The sequence below is a fragment of the Lampris incognitus genome, chromosome 12 (genome assembly GCF_029633865.1).
Source record: "Lampris incognitus isolate fLamInc1 chromosome 12, fLamInc1.hap2, whole genome shotgun sequence".
Classification (NCBI taxonomy): domain Eukaryota; kingdom Metazoa; phylum Chordata; class Actinopteri; order Lampriformes; family Lampridae; genus Lampris; species Lampris incognitus.
The window spans coordinates 29,268,242-29,291,645 of record NC_079222.1 but is presented as its reverse complement, the minus strand read 5'-3'; the positions used below and the strand labels follow the sequence as shown (position 1 = coordinate 29,291,645).

General features: G+C 43.2%; 1 protein-coding gene across 1 annotated transcript; it reads right to left on the bottom strand.

The window, feature by feature from the left end:
* Positions 1–793: 793 nt before the first annotated feature.
* tmem120b (transmembrane protein 120B) lies at positions 794–22,939 on the bottom strand. Its single transcript, XM_056291036.1, has 12 exons — positions 22,729–22,939; positions 17,836–17,954; positions 6,722–6,838; positions 6,559–6,618; positions 6,361–6,456; positions 6,170–6,259; positions 5,540–5,605; positions 5,355–5,416; positions 2,841–2,933; positions 2,491–2,555; positions 1,481–1,549; positions 794–948 (listed from the first exon to the last, which is right to left on the bottom strand). Exons 1-12 carry the CDS (start codon positions 22,789–22,791, stop codon positions 832–834), a joined length of 1,017 nt encoding a protein of 338 aa, XP_056147011.1. The 5' UTR covers positions 22,792–22,939; the 3' UTR covers positions 794–831.
* Positions 22,940–23,404: the final 465 nt, after the last annotated feature.

Sequence of the window (23,404 nt, the reverse complement as noted above, 5' to 3'; positions counted from 1 at the left end):
ATGAAGCCAGTTTACCACCAGCCAGCAACAAGGTAAACAGCATTAGAAAAACAACCCATATACAAGTTCAGATTTGCTGACAAAACAACATCAGGTGCAGGGAAACGGTTTATTTCAAATGTAAGAGCTTTAGTCCTCAGTGGGGGTTATACTACATATGTATCAGTTCTCTTCTTGCAAATTAGTCAGATAATCATGATTCCCAGTTCACAAAGTAACGTAATAAATGGTGGTTACTATCTGTAAGGACTGATAGTGTTTTCTGGCCCACTCTCTGAAGGAGCCATAGAAAAATAGTCAAAAAAACAAAACAAAAGCAATATTATCATAGACTCATGCATGACAGATAATACAGTAATGGCACCAGCTGATGAAGGGCTAACATTTATAACGACTGACAAGATGGTAGCGAGCCACGCGCCACTACTACCTACCCTCATATAATTGCATATCGTTTGGAGAACTTCTTCAACAGATCCATGCAGTGATACAAAAGTAATACCCAAGTAAAACAAGATCTGCCTCCTCACTTTATATCTACACCGAGTGACAAACTGTAAAGGGTTTCAGTGGTTCGTCTGTCGGGTGACTACCTCTGTGTTGTGAGCGAGTGTGCAGGGAGAACAATGGTAAGTCAGTAGGAGTGAAAAGTCCGTTCGCTGAACACTTTGGCCAGATGTTGCTGCTGTCATCACCAAAGGCCTGAGAGGAGTAGTTGTTCCAGCGTCGTCCTGCTGTAGTCCGTCTTGTCGGGCAATTTTTGTAAGCCACAGTTCTGCTCCAAAGTTACTGACCATTTGAGGAGTTTGAGACGTCTCACGGAGCTCTTCCTCAGTCCTTCTTTTTCACCTTTTCTTGGTTTTTCTGAACTTTTTGACGCACAACTTTTAATGTTGTGAGGAAATTCCCCAGGAACAGGACAAGAAATGTCAGTGCCAACATAAATACCTAAAACAAAAAAGAAAAAGTAAGGCTATTGTATTAGTGGGCAAACCTCAAATTGATCATCATCAAAAATAACGATAATAATTGAGGACTACCTTATCGTTGGGCAGGGGTGTGCACACAAATTGGAAATAAACCTCTCATGGGGGGGCGGGGTGCAAACAAACTATGTTAAACCACGGCATATTTAACGTTTGTTTAGTAAGTAATCACATTGTAAATGAAAGGCATTGCAGTACATTGGTATATTATAGCATTATTAATAGAATTTATATACTAACGCCATCTGCTGGGTGGGTTAGATAGAGAACTGCCTATAAATAACCTAGCTATTTGCTGGGAACGTTGCATGAGTTAGGCCTATTTTTTATTATGATAATTTATACTTTTTATACATTTAAAATTTGTTTTCCTTTTTTCCATGATTGCTGCCAATCATGGGAGGGGGGGGCGAACGCCCCCACTCGCCACAATGAATGCACGCCCCTGCCACTGGGTTATTATAGTGTTTGTATGGCTGCACCGTGGTACATACCTGCCACTCTTTACAGTCCTCATGTCCTGCCAACTGAAACAGGGTCACTGAGTTGTATAGTTGCCAAAACTGTAAAATTCAATGGAAAGACTGACAAATCAGCTACAAGACATGGGATGGCATCTTGCCCAAACTTGGCTTCTGAAGTCACTAAAGGTTTTGTCCTGCTCTATTCTCTCAACAAAAGGGCATTATGGAGCCAAATTCAATCAAACCCCTTTCCAATGCCCAATCTCTTAAACACACGCATGCACACAATTTTATTATGAATGACTACCGCTGTTGTTAATTTGTTCAGACATCTGTTCTCACTTGTATTTGTATATTTACAACTCGTGACCATGGTAAAGATTAACATTCCTTTACTATATTTGGTGGTATCTGGATGATTAAAGTTAGCAAACTGGCATGTGTGTGCCATTTTTAAAACATTTTCCCCCTTTCTTCCCCCCAATTGTACTTGGCCAATTACCCCACTCTTCCAAGCCGTAGCTGCTCCACCCCCTCTGCCAATCTGGGGAGGGCTGCAGACTACCACATGCCTCCTCCGATACATGTGGAGTCACCCCCCCTCTGAACAGGCGCCCTGACCGACCAGAGGAGGCGCTAGTTCAGCAACCAGGACACATACCCATATCCGACTTCCCACCCGCAGACACGGCCAATTGTGTCTGTAGGGACGCCCGACCAAGCCAGAGATAACGCGGGGACTCGATCCGGCGAGCCCCGTGCTGGTAGGCAACGGAATAGACTGCCACGCTACCCGGACGCCCTCATGTATGCCATTCTTGTATTCAGCATGAGTATTAGTATTTTAATATAACACATTTGACTCAAGCATTTGCAACCTTTCGTGAGAAGTCTTCATAAACACACTTTCCAAGAAAACCACAACGTAACACTGATCGATGTAACACTTATAGCGAAAACATAGTTTGATATCTTATTCCTAGTATGTATGTCACCCAGGATGGCGTCGGAAGTTGCGCAACACAAAATTGTAGACTTACATGGCCAAAAAAGAGGAAAGGCAACAGAAAAGTTAGACCTCTCCACATCCAGGACTGAAATCCCTCTACAAGCACACAGAAATCTTGTTAGCATGGTCGTTATTGTAGCAATAAAAGAAGACACATTATAATCTGAAATTACTGAAAAAGCTCAGTTAGCTGTGCAACACAATCAGACATTTGAATTTAATCAGGGCACACTACAGCAAATCTGACAAGTGTAACTCGAGACAGTATGCCACGACTTCCCCTGAACCTCACCTCTACCCTATTTCACCCACCACGGCTTCCTGATGGCAACAGAGTGTAAGGACTAGAATGACTATAACCACAGACGACATTCAACTGACCTACTGTGAGATCGAGCTGATTTCTCTCTCCCAAGGCTCGCAACCTGTACAGGCAACCACTCTGGTAGTAATACTGGAGGAACTGAACGAAGCCTGCAAAACAAACGTACACCAAAACACAATTACAGTGCAGTAGTACATGAAGAATAAGTTATTCATACTATTCACATCTGTTTGGTTTAATCTAAGTAGAGATGTGAAGGGTGAGGGGGGATGTCATGGTTTGATATGTACATTATCTCAGGACAAAAGCATCTCTGAACCAAAATGCTTTACAAAATGAGAAATGACAGAAAACAAACACGTGCCACAACTACCTCCACAGGAAGGGAAAACGATTAAGTATTACAATGATATAGATAATGATATAGAGATAGACCACCCGACGCCTCCAACTGGCAGATCTGAGGGGCATGGCGGGATGATAAGTGGAGAGGAGTTCAGGGATAAAATGTAGGAGCAAGGCAAGGTAGATCTTTAAAAACAAATAGATTTTTTTGGGGGGGGGGGGGGATTTTCTCCCCAGTTGTATCTGGCCAATTACCCCACTCTTCTGTCTGAGCCATCCTGGTCTCTGCTCCACCCCCTCTGCCGATCCGGGGAGGGCTGCAGACTACCACATGCCTCCTCTGATACATGTAGAATCGCCAGCCGCTTCTTTTCACCTGAAAGTGAGGAGTTTCGCCAGGGGGACGTAGTGCGTGGGAGGATCACGCTATTTCCCCCCAGTTTGCCCTCCCCCTCAAACAGGTGTCCCAACCGACCAGAGGAGGCGCTAGTGCAGCGACCAGGACACATACCCGCATCCGGCTTCCCACCCACACACACACGGCCGATTGTCTCTGTAGGGACGCTCGACCAAGCCGGAAGCAACACGGGGATTCAAACTGGTGATCCCTGTGTTGACAGGCAGCAGAATAGACCGCCACACCATCCGGGTGCCCCAATAGTAGGATTTTTCATCAATTCTATATCGCATAGGAAGCCAGTGTAGAGATTTCAGAACAGGGGTCATATGATCACTCCTCTGGGGTGTACTGAGGCTGGAGGTGGGAGACGGAGGTCTGATGCCTGAATACATGGAGTTACAGTCGTAGGGTGGGAGGAAGTAAAAGCATATATGACTCTCCCAAGGTCAGGAGACGACATACCAGTCCTGATTTTAGAAATAACTCATAAACAACTGTTAAAAGCTCGACTAAACAACAGAAGCAACTAACGCATCAGACCTTACGAGACTGTCAAATGTCACACCGACGTAGCTTAACGGAACACGATAAATGGCCCAGGTTTAGTTCGATAACCTTTAAACTGGCAAGGGGTCTTGTTGCACAACTTCTGATTTGTTCTCATTTAAAAGGAAAACAGCTGTGAGGCATCCAGCACAGCACTTAATGTGCTGATAGCAGTATTTCGAGACTTGCCCGAAGGTCTGGCTTTACAGGGAAATGAAATTGTGTTGCTGGCACGCAGACCGACTTCCTGGCAGAAACACCCCAGATTTCGTTTAAGGCCACATACCTCAACGTGTTGAGCAATCTCAAACTCAGATCAGGGCTGAGTCTGAGATGACTAAGTTCATATTAATGGTTATTAATTTAGAAAGTAAATGTCTCCAGAGGGGGAAAAACATCTTATCAGGGGCTGAAAACCAAAAAGGACGATATAGCAGAGGAAAAAAAGAGTGTAAGATTAAAGGAAAACTAAAATGTTATTTTACAATCAGAGTCAGAATCAGAGTCATGTTTATCGGCCATGTAGGTTTGCACTACATGGAATTTGACTCCGGTTTCGTGGCTCTCGAATAACAACACTACAACACAACAATCTTCAAATATATACACAAGCATTGAGTATATACAGGCGAAATGAGAGGTGATATGGTGCAGTGGTGCAGAGAATATATCAGAGATGCTGAAATAGATGTTAGCAGGTTACTTACATACATGCCTGAGGTAGATGGACATGACAGAGGGCACCAATATATGTACAACGTGCGGTACAGTATGTACAGAATAGTTGGATTTATTGACAGTGTTAAGCGTTCAATTGAATGACAGCCCGCAGAAAGAAACTGTTATATCTGGTTGTTTCAGGGTACAATGCTCTGTAGCGCCTACCAGAGGGGAGGAGTTGGAACAGGTTGTGACCCGGGTGTGATGGGTCTGCAGTGATGTTGCCTTTGTTGTTGATGTTTGTCAGCTACTATATTTACAAGCTAGCTATAAAGATCCCTTTCAGTAAATCAGGATGTAACATCAGCAAACTAACTTTAGAGTGAAACAAGCAGTCGGAGCCTGGAACATAACTAGAACATAACTAGAACATATCTAGAACATAGCTAGAACATAACACATGGGACGTGTCGCAGCTGACAGGTTTGTAAAAATTAGTCTTCGGTTTTCAGGCACGATTAAATCAAATGGTATTTAACCCAAGGAGGCTGTACGGTGAAGACCTTTTTTTTTATGAGATACTATCTTGAGGCGAGTAAACCGATTCTCAAATTCTTACTTTGATAGATGGAGAAGGCGAGGAACTGACTCCTGAACATCTGATACATGGGCCCCTCGGGCCTACGGGGAGAGAATCACACCACAAAGTGATTAAGTTGCCTTAAAAAACAAGTATGTTAAAGAGGTAAAATGAAATTCCTGAGATGACGTGACAAAGAAAGGATTTAAAACGGAAACACTTACCAAGTAAGCATAACACCCGAGAGAAAAGTGGACACATAATGATGTGACACCCACCACCCTTTAATCCTGAAAATACAGTAACACATGTAAACAAGCAAGACAGCACTCAGTGTAACAAATTCATAAAGTAGATTAAATACCCCCCCCCCTTTTCTCCCCGATTGTACTTGGCCAATTACCCCAATCTTCCGAGCCGCCCCGGTCGCTGCTCCACCCCCCTCTGTTGAGTCGGGGAGGCGCTGCAGACTACCACATACCTCCTCCGATACATAAGGAGTCACCAGCTGCTTCTGTTCACCTGACAGTGAGGAGTTTCGCCAGGGGGACGTAGCGCATGGGAGGATCACGCTATTCCCCCCAGTTCCCCCTCCCCCCTAAACAGGCGCCCCAAGACCAACCAGAGGAGGCGCTAGTTCAGCGACCAGGACACATACCCACATTCGGCTTCCCATCTGCAGACAGGGCCAATTGTGTCTGTAGGGACGCCCGACCATGTCTGGGGTAACACGGGGATTCGAACGGCGAAATATTTTTTAAATACAAATCATTTAAAAAAGGCTCACATATTTCACTTTGAATTAAATATTTTAGCATCTTATATTACCAAATGACACATTTTATACTACACACCTTGATCCATTGCTCATGAGGATGCTTTCCCTTATGGTCAATGTGCAGTAGTACCAAACCAGCAAAAAGTTAAAGATTTCATCTGTGACACTGAAGTAAACAACACACACACACACAAAAAAGAAGATATTGATGAATTCAATAAAGAAGAGGCATTTACAAAGACGTTTGAGGGGATATATTCAACTCACCGATAATTGAGCAAGAACAGGCAAGTGATGGACCCAAACATGAGAATTATGGTCATGCAAAGCTTGAACTTCTCATACTCATCTTTGTAGGCAAATCTGTAAGAACATGGACGGAAGACAGAAGTGCGGATGAAATGCTGCCGGCGTGTTAACGCAACCTCAGGGCATTAATAGTCTGATATTGGAAACGTTTCATACTTTGCCTGATTGCTAAGAAGTGTTACATTTACGTTCCCAAGGACCAAATTAAGATATAATCTGAAAAAAGAGAGGCAAGCAAACTAAATTCGCAATCCATACTGTTAAGCAAATGATCTGAATTTGATGCACAATAACATACGTGAAATTGAAAAATACTGACCCGTTCTTCTTTGGCAGATATGCTTCCATATCAAAGAATACATTCTCTTTATCTTTAATTTGTACTTCTATGTCCTTTATTAGTTTCAGTTCTTTCTCATCACATGTTTGCACACACCTGCGAAGAAATTATGTAATAATAATAATTATAGTATGTGTGAAAACTATCATCGTACCACCACCTAGTACATGTGGTGTGACTCCTTCCTTTGGTTGTCCTGGAACATGTCTCATGTGAGAGGACGAGACACCAAAATAAATACATTACTAGGCATAATAAGACTCAATGTGCTGCACTTCAAACAGCACTGAGGTGCACCAAGGCGAAGCGCCTTCGTAGCCGAATGGTTACAGTACATGCCACATGGTCGCAACTGTCACTGGTTCGATTCCAGCCAGTGACCTGTGTTTTTTTTTTTGTTTGTTCGTTTGGATTTTTCTCCTCAATTGTACATGGCCAATTACCCCACTCTTCTGCTCCTCTGCCGATCCGGGGAGGGCTGCAGACTACCACATGCCTCCCCCCGATACATGTGTAGTCGCCAGCTGCTTCTTTTCACCTGACAGTGAGGAGTTTCGCCAGGGGGGACACAGCACGTGGGAGGATCATGTTATTCCCCCCAGTCCCCCCTCCCAAAACAGGCATCTTGACCGACCAGAGGAGGCGCTAGTGCAGCGACCAGGACACATACCCACATCCGGCTTCCCACCCGCAGACACGGCCAATTGTGTCTGTAGGGATGCCCGACCCAGCTGGAGGTAACATGGGGATTCGAACCGGTGAGCCCCGTGTTGGTAGGCAACGGAATAGACCGCCATGCCAGCCGGCGACCTACTATGTTGCATATCATACCCACATTCCCTGTCTGGCTCTTTACTGTCACTATCAAATAAAGGTACAAAAGAATAATCTAAAAAAGGGATGAAACAAGGTAGTATGTAAAGCAACACCAGCAATTATTTCATCAGAAAAGCAACAACATACAAGACACGATGTACTTTTTAACAATATTTTTATTGTGTTTTTCCTTCAATACTTCTGTTTTCCCCCAAAAAGTTCAACTAGGTGTTATTTTCTAGGGTGCACGTCTATAAATATTTGTGTGTTGTTTGTGATGTTTATGTCACTAGGGAGAAGTCCAGACATGGAAACTCCTAGTTTTAGAGGCAGAAGCACATACACACTTCTGAATAACGTATTCTATTTGTATACTGCATTTAAAGGTACACAAAGACACTTTACACAAGATTAAAAAAAAAATCCTAAACGCAATACACGAAAAGCATGTAACACACAACATGAATCATGCATTACAATCAATTCTGAGGGCGCCCGCATGGCGCAGCGGTCTATTCCGTTGCCTGCCAACACGGGGATCACCGGTTCAAATCCCCGTGTTGCCCCCGGCTTGGTCGGGCGTCCCTACAGACACAAAGCCTAACCCGAGGCAGACTAAGGACTGAGCACTTGGCCTGCTGCCCCCTCCTCTTGGACCCCAGCACATCAGACACTGCTGCGATCTGCCCACATTCAAGTCATTAATCAGGCCTCATCTCTTCACACTTGCTTTCATCTGTGATTTGTGATGTTTGTTTTACTTCCCCTTTTGTATCTGTCTAAGTGGGAGAGTACTGCTGGCGTCGTGTGTGGCTGCCGCTTCTCCCTCTCATAGCCCCCACTTCCCACCCACTCCTGTATGTCTGTGTTATGTTTATCTGTTGTCTTGTTTCACCCCGTTTATTGTAAAGCGACTTTGAGTGTTAGAAAAGCGCTACATAAGTTGAATTTATTATTATTATGATTATTATTAATCATAATAATTGGCCGCGTCTGCCGGTTGGAAGCCGGATGTGGGTATGTGTCCTGGTCGCTGACCTAGCACATCCTCTGGTCGGTCGGGGCGCCTGTTCAGGGGGGAGGGGGAACTGGGGGGAATAGCGTGATCCTCCCACGCGCTCCGTCCTCCTGGAGAAACTCCTCATTGTCGGGTGAAAAGAAGTGGCTGGCGACTCCACATGTATAGGAGGAGGCATGTGGTAGTCTGCAGTCCTCCCCGGGTCGGCAAAGGGGGTGGAGCAGCGACCGGGATGGCTCAGAGAGTGGGGTGATTTGGCCAGGTACAATTGGGGGAAAAAAGGGGGGGGGGATAAAAAATAAATCAATTCTGTAAAGGTGAGTTTTGATTAATGATGTGAATGTGGACAGATCGGTTCGGTCTCTGAGTGTGATGTCTGTCTGACACCTAACTAATAAGAAGAACACACAATACCAAGTCTGAACCTCAGGAGCCTTTAATAAAGCTGCTTGACCACATTATATACACACACAGCAACCGACTTCCTGTTAATGTCACATACCACAAATCCCGCGAGATTCCATACATTACATCTCCCCCTCAAAGATGCGTCCTTCTCCATAACTATCACACAATGTTTTTTTTTTACATACATTTTTTCCCCCTCTGAAACACAATGTTCTCACAAATCCAGCTGAGGGGCGGGCTTACTCACGCTACCCGAGCGAGTCACAGTAACTGTCCCTTGTGTGTGTGTGTAGCTGCTCCTCCAGCCAAGGTGTCTGTGATTTTATGATCAGCGTTTATTTCGGTCCCAGAATCTCCAGTCACCTCTACAGTAACCGGCTCTGTGGGTGTACCATATGTGTGGGCTGGTACTGTGGGTGCACTTAAGAGATGATGTCGGTTTTGTCTGTACTGCCCCCCTCTAGCCGTGTCCACCACATAAGATCTAGGGGAGGAGCTGGCTTCACGGACAGTACCTGGTGTTGTCCATTGTTTCTCACTGTCCAGTTTCATGACAACACTGTCTCCTGGGCTCAGTAGAGGTAGTCTCCTTATCCTGTTCCTGCGGTTGTATGGTTGATATGCCTGCCTCTTGTTGACAGCTGCATCTGCTTGTCTGATTTCTTCCTTATCTGGCCAGCTTGGGTCCAAGTTCTCAGACAGGGTGGGTAAAGTTGTCCAGATTTCTCGACCCATCAGCAGTTTAGCGGGACTGACTCCGGTGGAGGAAGAAGGTGTGGCTCTGTACACAATCAAAGCCAGGAGGGGGTCTTCCCGCCTAAGGATCCCTTCGCTACCTGTACAGCCCTCTCAGCTTGGCCATTACTCTGGGCATAATGTGGACTAGATGTTACATGAATAAAGTCATATTTCTCAACAAACTGTCTGAACTCCTCTGAGAACAGCTGAGGTCCATTATCGCTTACTAGCACTTCTGGAATACCCTTTCAAATGTGGCTTTTAGCTTCTCTATGACCTGGCTACTGGCTGTCACAGGTAGGTATAGGATCTCCAAGTACCTGGAGTGGTAGTCTGACACTACCAAATAGGACTGCTTCTTGTGCTCACAAAGACCTATGCCTACTTTTTGCCATGGTCTTGAAGGTAGCACAGTTGGCATTAATGGCTCTTTCCTCGGCATGTTTCTGTTCTCTCTGAAAAACTTGCACCGAGTTACCTTTGTCACTATGTCCTGTGGAATTCTTGGCCACCACAATGACTGGTTAGCTCTCTCTTTGCATTTCACTAGCCCTTGATTACCTTCGCGAATCCTTTCAACTATCTCTGTTCTCAAAGAGGTGGGGATTACTACGCAATTTCCCCTGACCACTAACCAGTCTACCACTGACAGTTCTTCTTTCACCTTGTAGGAATCCCCGACCACCTCTGGTACTTTCTTTTCATAACCTGGCCAACCTGACTGGATTAACTTTCTCACTACCTGGAGCTGGGGGTCTGTGGCTGTGCGGTCTCAGATCTCTTGCATCCTCTGTGGTGAAGCAAGGACATGACTCAGGACTGAGTTTGTGTGCTGCCACATTGTCGGTAGACCTACCCTCTCCAGAATTCTGCATGGGACCCCTGGAGAGTGCATCAGCTACTGCTAATGTCTTTCCTGGTGCATACGTGGCCTCTGCATCAAAGTGCATCAGTCTCATCAGTAGTCTCTGGCACTTTATTGGGACATTGTCAAGGTCTTTACTGTTCATTAAGGGCACCAGGGGCTTGTGGCCAGTGATCAGTTTAAAGCTGTCGAGTCCAAACAGGTATTTCTCAAAATGTTCACATGCCCAGACATTGGCCAGGCATTCTTTCTCTATTTGAGCATACCTGGTCTCTGCGTCCCTGAGCCTCCTGGAGCAGTAGGCCACAGGTTTCCAGTCCTCACCATGCTCAAGTGCTCAAGCACTTGTCGTTGTTCGTAGAGATGAGGATTTTGAAAACAGCAACAAATTGAAAGCAGATGGGAGTGAAATACCAACTGAAATAATCTGCACCAATGGGAAGCTTTTTCCAGCAGTCCAGACTACGGGAAAAGTAATACATTTTTGTGCTCATTTGAAATGCCTAATAGTACCACAATAATTTTGGGAGATGGAAGCCGCCTCTACCATATGGGAGATTAAACAGTTGCATATAAATTATAGATCAAACCAGATCAAATCTGTAAAGAGCTTTCTCAGATTTGTAAAAAGGTATGTTGGGGTAGCTAGTGGGATGTTTTGGTACAGATACAGAAGTTTAGGCAGAACGTTCATTTTCAATATATCAATATGATCTATGAGTGAGACAGCGAGAGATGACCACTAATCAATGAAGTTGCATATTGAGGTCATTAGAGGCTGACAACTAACAGAAGCTTTTCTATCCACATCACAAACAATATTAATTCACAGATATTTGGAAGAATCAGCTGCACCAAAACATGAAGTCAGATGAGCAGATCACGTCCCCTCACTTTCTATCAGGAACATCACCGATAAATGAAACTGATCTATTGTGAACCCCCAGGGTACTACGTTAACTTTCTTAGCTGGTAACGCTGGTGCTAAAGAGGTTTACATTTTTGTGCCACTGGCAAAAACATTATAGCACTGATGTAAAAATGGTAATTTTAACTGTGAAAAACACAGAGATGGAATGCAGAAGGTCAACTATCGAATGAGTTTATTCTGTCAATAAATGCACTAAGTGAAAGACTGAAAGAAAGCCCTATGCACACATACAATCACACAATACTATTCAGTAACAAAGTTCTTTATCTAGGGATTTTATTCTACTAAAAAGCAAAGCTAAAAGATCAAAGATAAAGAATAAATTCTGCTGGCCATTCTGTACTGTTTGACCTCCTAGACCTCTTAGAAGAGACTTCCGCTTCACTGCAACTTTTGTTGCAACAAGTTGCACAAGTTGTCCTCTTAAGGATGCAACTTGGACTCGTGGACTTTGTCCATCATTTCTTCACAAGGCTTCATACTAGCACGCGGAATGGAGTTTCTGTGGAAAGTGTCATCTTGTTAACACTGGCCAAGTAGTAGGTCTCCCTATGTGTAACAACCCAAAACAACTAAACACCTATCACCTATATTCATTTAGATAATTAGTGACAAACGATTTTCATTTGGAAAGTGATATTTTAAAGGAGCTCAAACGTCTATTTCTATGATTACTGTCAACATATATTGGTACTCATATATATTACAATCACACACACACACACACACACACACACACACACACACACACACACACACACACACATGAGCCAAAACATTATGACCACCTGCCTAATATGCTATTAGTCCTCCATGTGCCGCCAAAACAGCACCAACCTGCCGAGGCATGGACTCTACAAGAACCCTGAAGGTGCCCTGTGGTATCTGGGGCCAAAATATTAGCAACAGCTCCTTCAAGTCCTGTAAGTTGCCAGGTGGAGGAGCCGCCGGGGATCAGACTTGTTGGTCCAGCGCATCCCGCAGATGCTCAATCAGATTGAGGTGTGGAGAATTTGGTTGGCCAGAGTAACACCCTGAACACTTCATCATGTTCCTCAAACCATTCCCCAAACAATGTGTGCAGTGTGGCAGGGAGCATTATCCTGCCGAAAGAGGCAATCTCCATCAGGGAATACCATTGCCATGAAGAGGTGTGCCTGGTCTGCAACGATGTTTAGGTAGGTGGCACGTGTCTAACTGACGTCCACATGAACGGCCAGTCCCAGGTTTTCCCAGCAGAACATTGCCAGGGCATCACACTCCCTCCGCCAGCTTGTCGTCTTCCTACAGTGCATCCTGGTGCCATCACTTCCTCAGGTAAATGGCACACATTTACACCGCCCTCTGTGTGGTCTAAAAGAAAATGGGACTCATCGGACCAGGCGACCTTCTCCTACTGCTCCAAGGTCCAGTTTCAACGCTCGTGTGCCCATTGTAGGCACTTTCGACAGTGGACGGGGTCATCTGGGCATCCCCATATGCAGCAGGGTGTGATACACTGTGTTTTGTGACACATTCCTCCCTTAACCATCATTAAAATGTTCTGACTTGTGACACAGTACACCTTCTGTCAGTTCAGACTAGACAGGATACCCTTCGTTGCCCTCGCGCAACGATGAGCCTTGGGCACCCAACATCCTGTCACTGTTTGTGGTTTGTCCCTCATTGGACCACCGTCAGTAGGTACTGACCGCTGCTGACTGGGAGCACCCCACAAGCCTTGTTGCTTACAGATGCTTTGACCCAGTCATCTGGCAATTACAATTTGGCTCTTGTCAAAGTGCAGTTTTTAAAAATCGTTGTAAATGCTCCCTTCTTACTGTTAAAAAAAAAAGTTATCAGCCTTGAGGCTCTCATGTTTCTTATCTGCTGCACCAATCCTATATGTTGCATTGTAATTTCCTGTTCACCAAAACCAAACAGTAACTTTTTATCTGAGTTCTCTGATTTCATTGCTGCTGCATTTGTCAAGTATGACAAAGTGTCGCCTTATTAACAGTCAGTGTATAGTCACATTTTCCTCTGCTTTTAACAACATTGAGCTATTCATTGAGCTCTACTTTGAGCTTGGCCTAAAATATAAACAAGTCAAGTCATTGTTAGGCTCTAGACCTGGTTTTAACATAAATGAAAGGCATATTAAGAGGTTTCTTCGTGCCAGAAGGTTATCTTGACAGAAAATATACTCAAGTCTGGCGGACCTCATCGACTTCATTCGAGACCAACTGCAGTACTCCGGACAACTTCACAGGTACTGCTGGACGTACACCAAGTGTAGGGAACACGGCATGCGTGTGGGGAAAGAAGACGTGCGCTTGGTTCTCAAGGAGCTGTATCCTCAGGGAGTGTCAGTGAGGAAATCAAGACGTCTCAGACGATGAAATTACATCTCAAGGGGGCCCAATTTGATCTGGCACATTGACTCACATGATAAACTAAAGCCATATGGTATTTGTGTCAGTGGATACATTGACGGCTTTTCAAGAAGAATGATCTGGTTTACAGTGTTACAATTTCATTTAGCAGATGCTTTTATCTAAAGCGACGTACATCTGAGGGTTAGATTTTTTGGCCAAAACTCACAAGCAAGGATCTAGTCAGGAGGCAACAATGTAAGCAAATGCCAAAAAAAACTAGGTTCAAGTCCGATAGGACATAGGTGTCAAAAGGAAGTGCACAAAATCAATGCATTGGGTACATAGAAGCTTTTTTTTTGTATTTCTTATTAATACCATCAGGTGTGGGGGTGTTCATGGAAGAGCTGGGTCTTTAGTTTCTTCTTGAAGATGAAGAGGGACTCAGTGAATTTAATGGAGTTTGGTAACTCGTTCCACCACTGGGGGACTACAGAAGAGAAGAGTATGGCTAGTGACTTAGGGTCCCATTGTGTGTATTGGTGTTAAGAATAGTATTATATTTGGGTGGAGTCTGTGGAGTCATTTTTACCATCTCACTACCTTTAATATGCCTTGTCTCCACGCCAAACTCCCCACTTGTACAGGAACCTTTATCAGAGCTAATAAAAGTTCAACCTTTGTGCACCTTTACACAGGCCATTTATAAGTACACAGTGTTTCCCCTAGATTTATTTTCAGACAGGTTGGTGGACTTCCAAAAGCTACATGTGCCATCAAGGGGAGCTACTGCAGTGGATGACTTGTCACTGCCAAATGAAGTGTACACCATTTGGTCACAGACACAAAGGGAGGACTTTGTTTGTATGAAAAGGTATATTTAAGCTGAAAGAAAATAATTCTCAGCCAAACACAATTTGAGAAATATGAACGTATCTTAATAGTAACAAATTATTATGGTAGCTGCCCTACACTTGGGTAATATCAAAATTTCACTATTGATATTTAGACCTACATTTAATAACAACAGTCAAATAAGTTATTAACATTGCAATGCTAATTCAGTTGAACACATGCTCAGGGACTGTCTTACTACATGTGGTCTTTACACACTAGGCTTCTTCTTAGCAATACTAGAACGGCTTACACTAAATTAGACTTCCCTTAGGTTTGGACCATGCATTTTATTTATTATGACTGATTTTCCTCTCAACCAACTTACAATGAAGTAACTACAGTGCACCTGTTGGGGAAATAGCTTCTGGTTGAGTTGCTGTAAAAAAATGCAAAGCACATGCCTGAAAGCACACTAACCTATTGTATTGGTATCAGTAGACACCAATAAATCATAATTTTACTTTTTTTTTCATTAAATAAGCACCACTAAAGGTCTGGTCTAGTGAAATGTCTTTTTTTCTGCACTTGGCACTGTTTAATGACAATCTGAGGTGAGAATAATACATTGGGGTCATGGATAATTGGTAATGTACATCTTTCATTCTCGCCTTGTGATCAAAATGCCTCCTGAATGCTCACCCTATCAGAAACTGGGACTTACAGGTACCAGGGTGATGCAAAAGAAGTCATTTTGCAGGACGCTAAATTAATGATCATTTGAGGGTCTGCTTAGACTGACAATCTTAAAATCTCATTCAGACATTCCGACCAAACTTCCTCTCAAGTGTACGTGTTGGGCTCATGTATGAACATGAGCTGAAGTTGATAGTCTGTAAAAGTTGCGTTGGCAATTTGCTGACTCACAAGTCACAACCTGGTATCATTTACAGAAGTATTACTGAAAGACCACAGTGTGAACAAATGCCATTGGATTGCTCAATTAAAATTGCTTATACAGGAGCAACTGAACCAATCACAAGGAATTTATTGGTGATCTTTACCAGCCAGATGAAGTGTGAGATTTATTTTTAAACCAGTATACGAGCATTTAAAAATGTTAACCTAGAAAAGAGATTTTCTTTCAGTTCGCGCAGAGGATGAAATCAATAAGCAGCTATGTGGTAGAGTTGTATGGAAAATTGAGAATGCCGAAATAACAAAGGAATGAATAAAAGAGTCATGTTTGAGATGCCACAGTACAGTGCCTCGCGAAATTATTCAACCCCTTTGACAGTCATCTCTAATTTCTGGATTATAAAAGATACTCACACAACTGTACCTGAACAATATTTTTTTTGTGAACCCATAAGGTCTACAAGCATGTGCCCAAAGCCAAAATAAGTCATGTTTCACTGATTTTTATTAATAAATTAAAAACTAAAAAATAGTGCTTGTATAGGTATTCAACCCCTTGTGCTCTGAAAGCTCCAAGTTTACACAAATGACAAATTAATCTTAAACCAAACTCAGGTAAACACAATTGGACATAATTAGTGTGCACCTGTAAGATATTAAAGTAATGGTCTCCTTTATGGGTATAAAAAGCACTCTGTGTAAAGTTCATTAGCCGGGCGTGAACTCCATCAGAAAATGAAGACAAAGGAGCATAATACTGAAGTAAGGGACAAAGTGATTAAAATGCAGAAGGCAGGAAAGGGATACAAAACAATATCCAAGTGTTTGGATGTCCCACAGAACACTGTTGGATCCATTGTCAGAAAGTGGAAGCTGTATCACACCACCCTGATGCTTTGTAGGACAGGCCGTCCCTCAAAGCTAAGTGTTGGAGCAAGACGTGGGCGGGTGAAGAAAGCCACAGATGATCCTGCAATCACTCTGAAGGAGCTCCAGAGGTCAGTGGCTGAAACTGGAGTTAATGTGCATAAGTCAACCATATCACAGGCTTTCCATAAATCTGGCCTGTATGGGAGGGTGGCAAGAAAGAAGACGTTGCTCAAAACTATGCATATAAAAGCATGCTTGGAGTTTTGCTACCAAGCATGAGAGAGACCCAGTTAGAATGTGGGTAAAGGTTTTGTGGTCAGATGAAATGAAAGTTGAGCTATTTGGCCAAAACTCAAAGCATTATGTGTGGCGCAAACCTAACACTGCTCGTGTCCTAAAAAACACCCTCCCTACAGTGAAGCATGGCGGCAGCAGCATAATGCTATGGGGTTGCTTTTCATCTGCAGGCACTGGGAACCTTGTTCAAATTGAGGGGAGAATGGATGGAGCTAAATACAGGGAAATATTGGAAGAAAATCTGCAGCAGTCTGCCATAAAACTGAAGCTTGGGAGAAGGTTCACCTTCCAGCAGGACAGTGATCCTAAGCACAAGGCTAAAACAACAATGGCATGGCTCAGCAACTAAAAGGTGAACGTTTTGGAGTGGCCAAATCAAAGTATGGACCTCAACCCCATTGAAAATCGGTGGCACAGACTGAAAACCGCAGTCCAGAGTCACCGTCCCACTAACCTGCAAGACCTGTACAAATTCTGCCAAGAAGAATGGGCAAAAATTACTCCAAAAGAATGTGCAAAGCTTGCACATACTTACCCCAAGAGAATCCAGCACAAGGGTACTCTACAAAATATTGATATGTGGGGGTTGAATACTTATGGAAGCACTACATTTTACTTTTTAATTTATTTACAAAAAGTCAGTGAAACATAACTTATTTTGGCTTTGGGAACATGATGTTAGAGCTTATGGGTTCACAAAAATAATATTGTTGAGGAACAGATGTGAGAGTATCTTTCATAATCCAGAAATTAGTGATGACTGTCAAGGGGGTTGAATACTTTTGCAAGGCACTGTACATGATATAAAGACATCCCACACGAGCAGGTGATGAGCCAGAAGACACTGCCATGTGATGCTTGAAAAAATGTTATCTGTAAATTTTACAGCTATAGAAACTGTATGTGTCAACAGCGAAAACCACCACTAGCGCTAGAAAAATCATTTCAACAATGTTACATGTATGTTTGAAAGCGGTTTAAGTGTCACAATAAAGAGGTTTCAGGGCAAATGAACAGAACTAACACAGACTAAATGGTACTTACTTCGTTAGACTGTTGCCAAGGTCTTTGAGACATTTCCTCTGTTTATTGATGGCACTGCTGCATGTTGCCTGTAGATTGGTGAGCTCTTCAAGTTTTTGTCTGTACACTTTGTGAGTTTCCTGAAAAGTAGACAACGTGTCAACCAGCTGGACATTGTCAATGAGGCTGGACAAACTTGCAGTGGTAGAAATGTAACGCAAATCTGTTGACTGTTAAGAGATGGACATATATATCTTATTAAAATTATTTTGTCTATTTCATAGTAAGTAATATTAACAAAGCAATATCCTTTTTACACTGATGGAATCAATATTGTGTTGCAATGACAAATATTTTAAAGAATGAGAAATAACCCCATACTTCCTAATATGTAAAAAAGTCTGGTGGTTAACATCCGTTTCATACTGGCATCCTGTTTATTATGTAATCCAGTTGCTTTCATATGTTATTTGACATCCATCTGCTTTATCAAGACAATCCAGATGCACAAACAGAAAAACACTTATTGCTAAATACTTGCATACTGTCTATCAACATATTCTAAATAGCATTTTCATCTGCTGAGGAATAATGTTTATAGACACATTCTCAATGGCACTGGCACACAACATGGCATTGGCAGAACTAGCTAGCAATTATAGGCAAACTGAAATTGTGAAAACTGTTTGGATAGCCTTACTTAAGTCAGATTCTTAAAATGATCACAGAAGTGACATCCAAATATATTATACCAGTAAATTGGTGGTATCCTTTATGACCCAGTACTGGTTTCAATAAGGCCTTATGATGTAGGATTAATGTAACCTGTGCAATAATATTGTCTTTAGATAATTTAATCACCAAAACACTTGTTAAAGTACAATGTACAGGGGAAGTGTTAGGAAAATGCAATTTTACAGTACCACAATATTCTAAAATGCATCAAAAACTGTGCTCAATGGAGGATAACAAGCTCAACCTCATGGAGAGTGTTTTGCTGGGAGAGTCTTAGTAGATGTTTTATCACACCTGTTCAGACATCTCACCTCTCAGGCTCTTCCAGAGGCTGGAGAAATTGTGGCTCCCAGGAAGCCAATCACTACCACTTGTTTTGGGCCTGTCCAAAAGTAAATACCTTTTGGCATAAGATTTATAAAGAATTAGTGACTATACTTGGGACAAAAATTACTTTTAATTGGGATGAACTCCTCTTTGGTCTATTACATGCAGACCCACAAACATTAATACAAGTTAATTATCTGAAATATTGAGTGTAGCTGCTAGAAAAGCAATTACAAAGAAATGGCTTAAGCCAGACATACCATCTATAGAAGACTGGTATGATATCATTTACGACATTTTTGTGATGGAAAGAATTACTTTCTCCATGAGGCTTGAGGAAACTAAATTTGAGAAATTTTGGGAGAAGTGGAAATTGTATATTTCCCCAAAACGTCCTTCTTTTGTTTAAATGTGTTTATGCAAATATGGGTTTTGTACTTTTTCAGTCTTTTATCTCACATGGAAAAACACCCCATGTTCTATTTTTGTGTTCTTTATATTTACTCTGTAAAATGCAGAAAAGATGGATCACTTTATAAAACTATCTAACTAAAGATGATTATGTAAAAATGCTGTTGATATGTGATTCCAAATAAAAAAAATTTTTTTTTAAAGTGCTAATCTTTCTTTAAAAACCAAACAGTATTCTGTTATGAATAAAATGTGTCTGTTTCGTTGTTGAGAACGGTCAAAATTTGCTGAAATTTTAATCCAAATCATGCTAGCTTAGTACACACACCCATGCACACAAACCATACTCAAATAACACCCACTACCACATCAGGGTCGGCTGGACAGAAGGAATATGAGTGGTTTGATTCTGATGGGCCTAGACAACTCATACCCCCACACGTTGCCATTTTAATGCCATACATGACACAAGTGCACATTAAGCACTGGGACTACCGGAATGGGTGGGACATCGCTGAGTCGGTGTGTGTGGGTGGTTGGCCGGGGGGCAGCTGGGAGAGCCTCTTGCCCAGGTGGATCATTCTATCCTTGGTGCTGGGCAGTGCTCTGCCTGCTGTGTACTATCAGGGCTACGGTGAGCGCCGCCGGTGGCTTTCCGGGGCCCCTGGGCAGTGGCTAGTCATCGTGAGTCTGGACTGCGGCGCAGGGGGCAGCTGTCTGGCATGCTCCCGTTGCTTGGATTTTCTGTGATGGGTGCTGTGGTACGAGGGATGGTGAGGTGACTGCATGTCTGACTGTCCATGGACACTGGCGGGGCTGTCAGGTGGCCTACATGGGTGGGTTTGTGCTCGGTGTGTGCGGTTGGATGGAGCAGCTAGCCGGCGGCAATGCGGTGGGCCAAAACCCCTGCGCTGTACACGAGCAGCCCCCCCCCCGGTCCATCTGCTGGGTGGGTGGTGCATTGGTTTGTCGGTCGTGGGCTGGCAGTCTGTGTTTGCTGCCCGCAGTTCGGGTCCCACGCCTGCGGTTGTGCCTTGTGCCTGCATCTGCAGGTTTTTGGTGGAAGTGCACCTCTGGCCCAGCTTGTGCTTTTGGGGACTGGTTTTTGCTTCTTGGGGACATGCAGGGCTGTTGCTCTGTGGGCTCCTGGCCTCAGTCTGAACTCAGTGTTCCTCTGGGGTTGTGGTGCTTTGGGCTCCAGCTGTTCTCTTGGTCATTGGCGGTCTGCACAACTGAGAGGACTGGGTGGCTGCAGAGCCTGTCTGTTGCTCGGAGGCACTAGCGTAAGTCGCGGATCTCAGATAGCAGAATTTATTTAGACTAAATGCCCTCACAGGTGGACACTTCACATACACGTACACACTGCTAGTATCAGCCTCACACACCCCCTGGAACACTTTCCAGATTACATCCTTCTTCCTAGTCCAGGGTTGGGCAATTTTATCCAGAAAGGGCCAGTGTGGGTGAAGGTTTTTGTTCCAACCAAGCAGTTACACACTTGATCCCACTAATCAACCAGTAGTCTTTGCCGAGGAACTTGATAAGGAGACACAGGTGTGTAATTGCTTGGTTGGAAAAAAAACCTTCACCCACGCTGGCCCTTTCTGGATACGATTGCCCACCCCTGTCCTAGTCCTTTATTCTTTTTTCCCTTCTCTTTTATCGCTATAACCGTTATCCTAAACTGATATAGATAAGATCAATGTAATTATGTTTTGCTGAACATATGTCAGCAACTGTTTTTATGTCTATGTCTTATAAGATATATGTTGTCATTTTTTGTTTTTAAGTTTCCTTGTTTCACTTGTGGTGATTTTCCCCATTGGAGAAGCGATACTGATTGGTTTTTTTTTTTAGCTGGGGGGGACCAGTGGCAGCTATAAAAAAGAAAAACCCTGTGCTCTTGTTATCCCACAGATCATCCAAAGCCCAGAGTTATAAGCGGTTCTTTATAATTAACAAAGACTGCCTTTGCAGGTGGAGAATCTGAACTCCACTTGCAGATTAACTCTGTCTAGGACACATTGGCATACAAATCCCGTGTTGTATGCCAAGCCTGAGTGAAAGCACAGGTAAAAAAAAATAGATAAATAAAACAGAACAGTCAAAACTCCATAGAATGAAGAATTCATGTCTTCATTCTAAAAGATTTTTCCCAAAACCATAAATGTACAAAAACATCTCTGCCACTTGGTATAGTAACCAGTTAAAGCAATGGTCTCCAACCCTGCACCCGGAGCGTTACCTTTGCACTTATGCTTCGCAACAGTTTTCATTCCAATCCGAATTTAACAAACCTGGTTCAGTCATGGTCTTGGTGAGCATGTAATCAGTCTAAGTATGCTTACTTGGAAAGAAAACAAATAGGACTGCCGCTCTCGGAGCACAGCTGGGGACCACCCAGTAAAAGGAAAATATTAAATTTGGAAACTCATATGACCATGGTCTATGACGAATCAGCACATTAATGGCTCTTTCCCAGTCATAAACCAAAGAACCAAAATGTACACATCTGATGTAAAATCTCAACTATTGTTGCTCTACACAAAACGGACAAGTGATTTGCTATATTAGATTTTGATTCACGAAATAGTTGCGGATTATATCCAGGCTCTAACGTGTGGTAGCAAGAGTCATTCAAGACTGACATCTAAACGTCCCCTTATCTAAAAAAAATAATAATAACCATAGCCAGGCTCCATGCCACCCACATCGTCTCTCATTTCACTCATCAAAAGGCAGCATCACATTTAACATTTCGATAGCGTCACAGGTCCAAGTCGCAGTGTTCTTGTTCGTCGGTGTTCAAAAATGTGGACTCCCTAATAACGTATGCACACACGCGCTTAACTTGACGCAAATGATATCGCCTTTCAACTAACGCCAATATTTCACTTTGCAGTTAGCTACAGCAGCTCCCAAGCTAGCGTTAGCACGCTAGCAAGACAACGATAAGGATGCGGCTGATGCACGCTATCTCAGTGTCCCACGACGCCAACTTTTAAGCATCAGCGAATAACGACGCGTCAATGTTGTCTAAACAGATGACCAGGGGATTGGTACAGCAACTGGTATAAGTCACTTTTAAACCAGCAACATAGCCACACTACAGCTAATGTTAGCTCACATTAGCATAGGCTGATACAACCATAACTACACGCACACACAGACGAGGATGCTCTCGGCAGATTAACTTGGGGGGTAATCATGATCCTGACTCATGATACGCCCTTCCATTATTTTGGTTCCTTCTAAAGTTTACATGTAGACGCCCGTGGCAAATAAGAATGAGCCGGCTAACTAGCAAGCGCTGCTCTGCTGTTGGCTGTCAGTGTCATCCACGTCACCCTTTATGCACCTAGAGGGAAAAGTAACTCAGTAATCCCTCGATATCGTTTGCGTTTGCTAACATTATCTCGTATATACCATAGTAACGGTCACCTGTAATTGTTGGTATTCTTGGTCAATTTCGTCCCAATCATTTTGAAATCTCAGCAGTGACATTGTCGTACAGTAGTTGATGTGGTGAAATGAGGGGAGGGGGGGTAGCAGCTCGACAGGGTTTTAGTCCTCTTAGCTCCCCTCACTCCGTCAGTGTCAGTACAGCTAGTAAGAACACCACACCACGGCCGGTCTTGTGCCGTTTCCCCACTCCCCGCACAATCCTACTCCCCTTCGCGTGAACGCGCATTCGCCTCTTGGCGCTGCTTATTTTATTTAGTTCGACGCGCTCCTCTTCTGAGAAATAAAACGAGTGTTTATGCAGTTCCTACCACTCAGCAAGAACCAGAACATCACGAGAGGAACAATTTATATATATATATATATATATATATATATATATATATATATATATATATATATATATATATATATATATATATAAAAAAACCAAAACAAAACACGCCCCGTGTATTTTAGGTTTTAAGACGAATACATTGAATTTGATCCTCAGAATGGCACTAGTGATAGGCGGCCGATAGTGCACACTATAATGTCCATGATAATGAACTACGAGAGCACTTAAATAAGTAATTGTTTACAAGGAATACATTTATGTATTATGTAGGTGAGACTAAGTAGTTCAGGTGCGACAGCCGTCGCCAAAGGTGTGTTG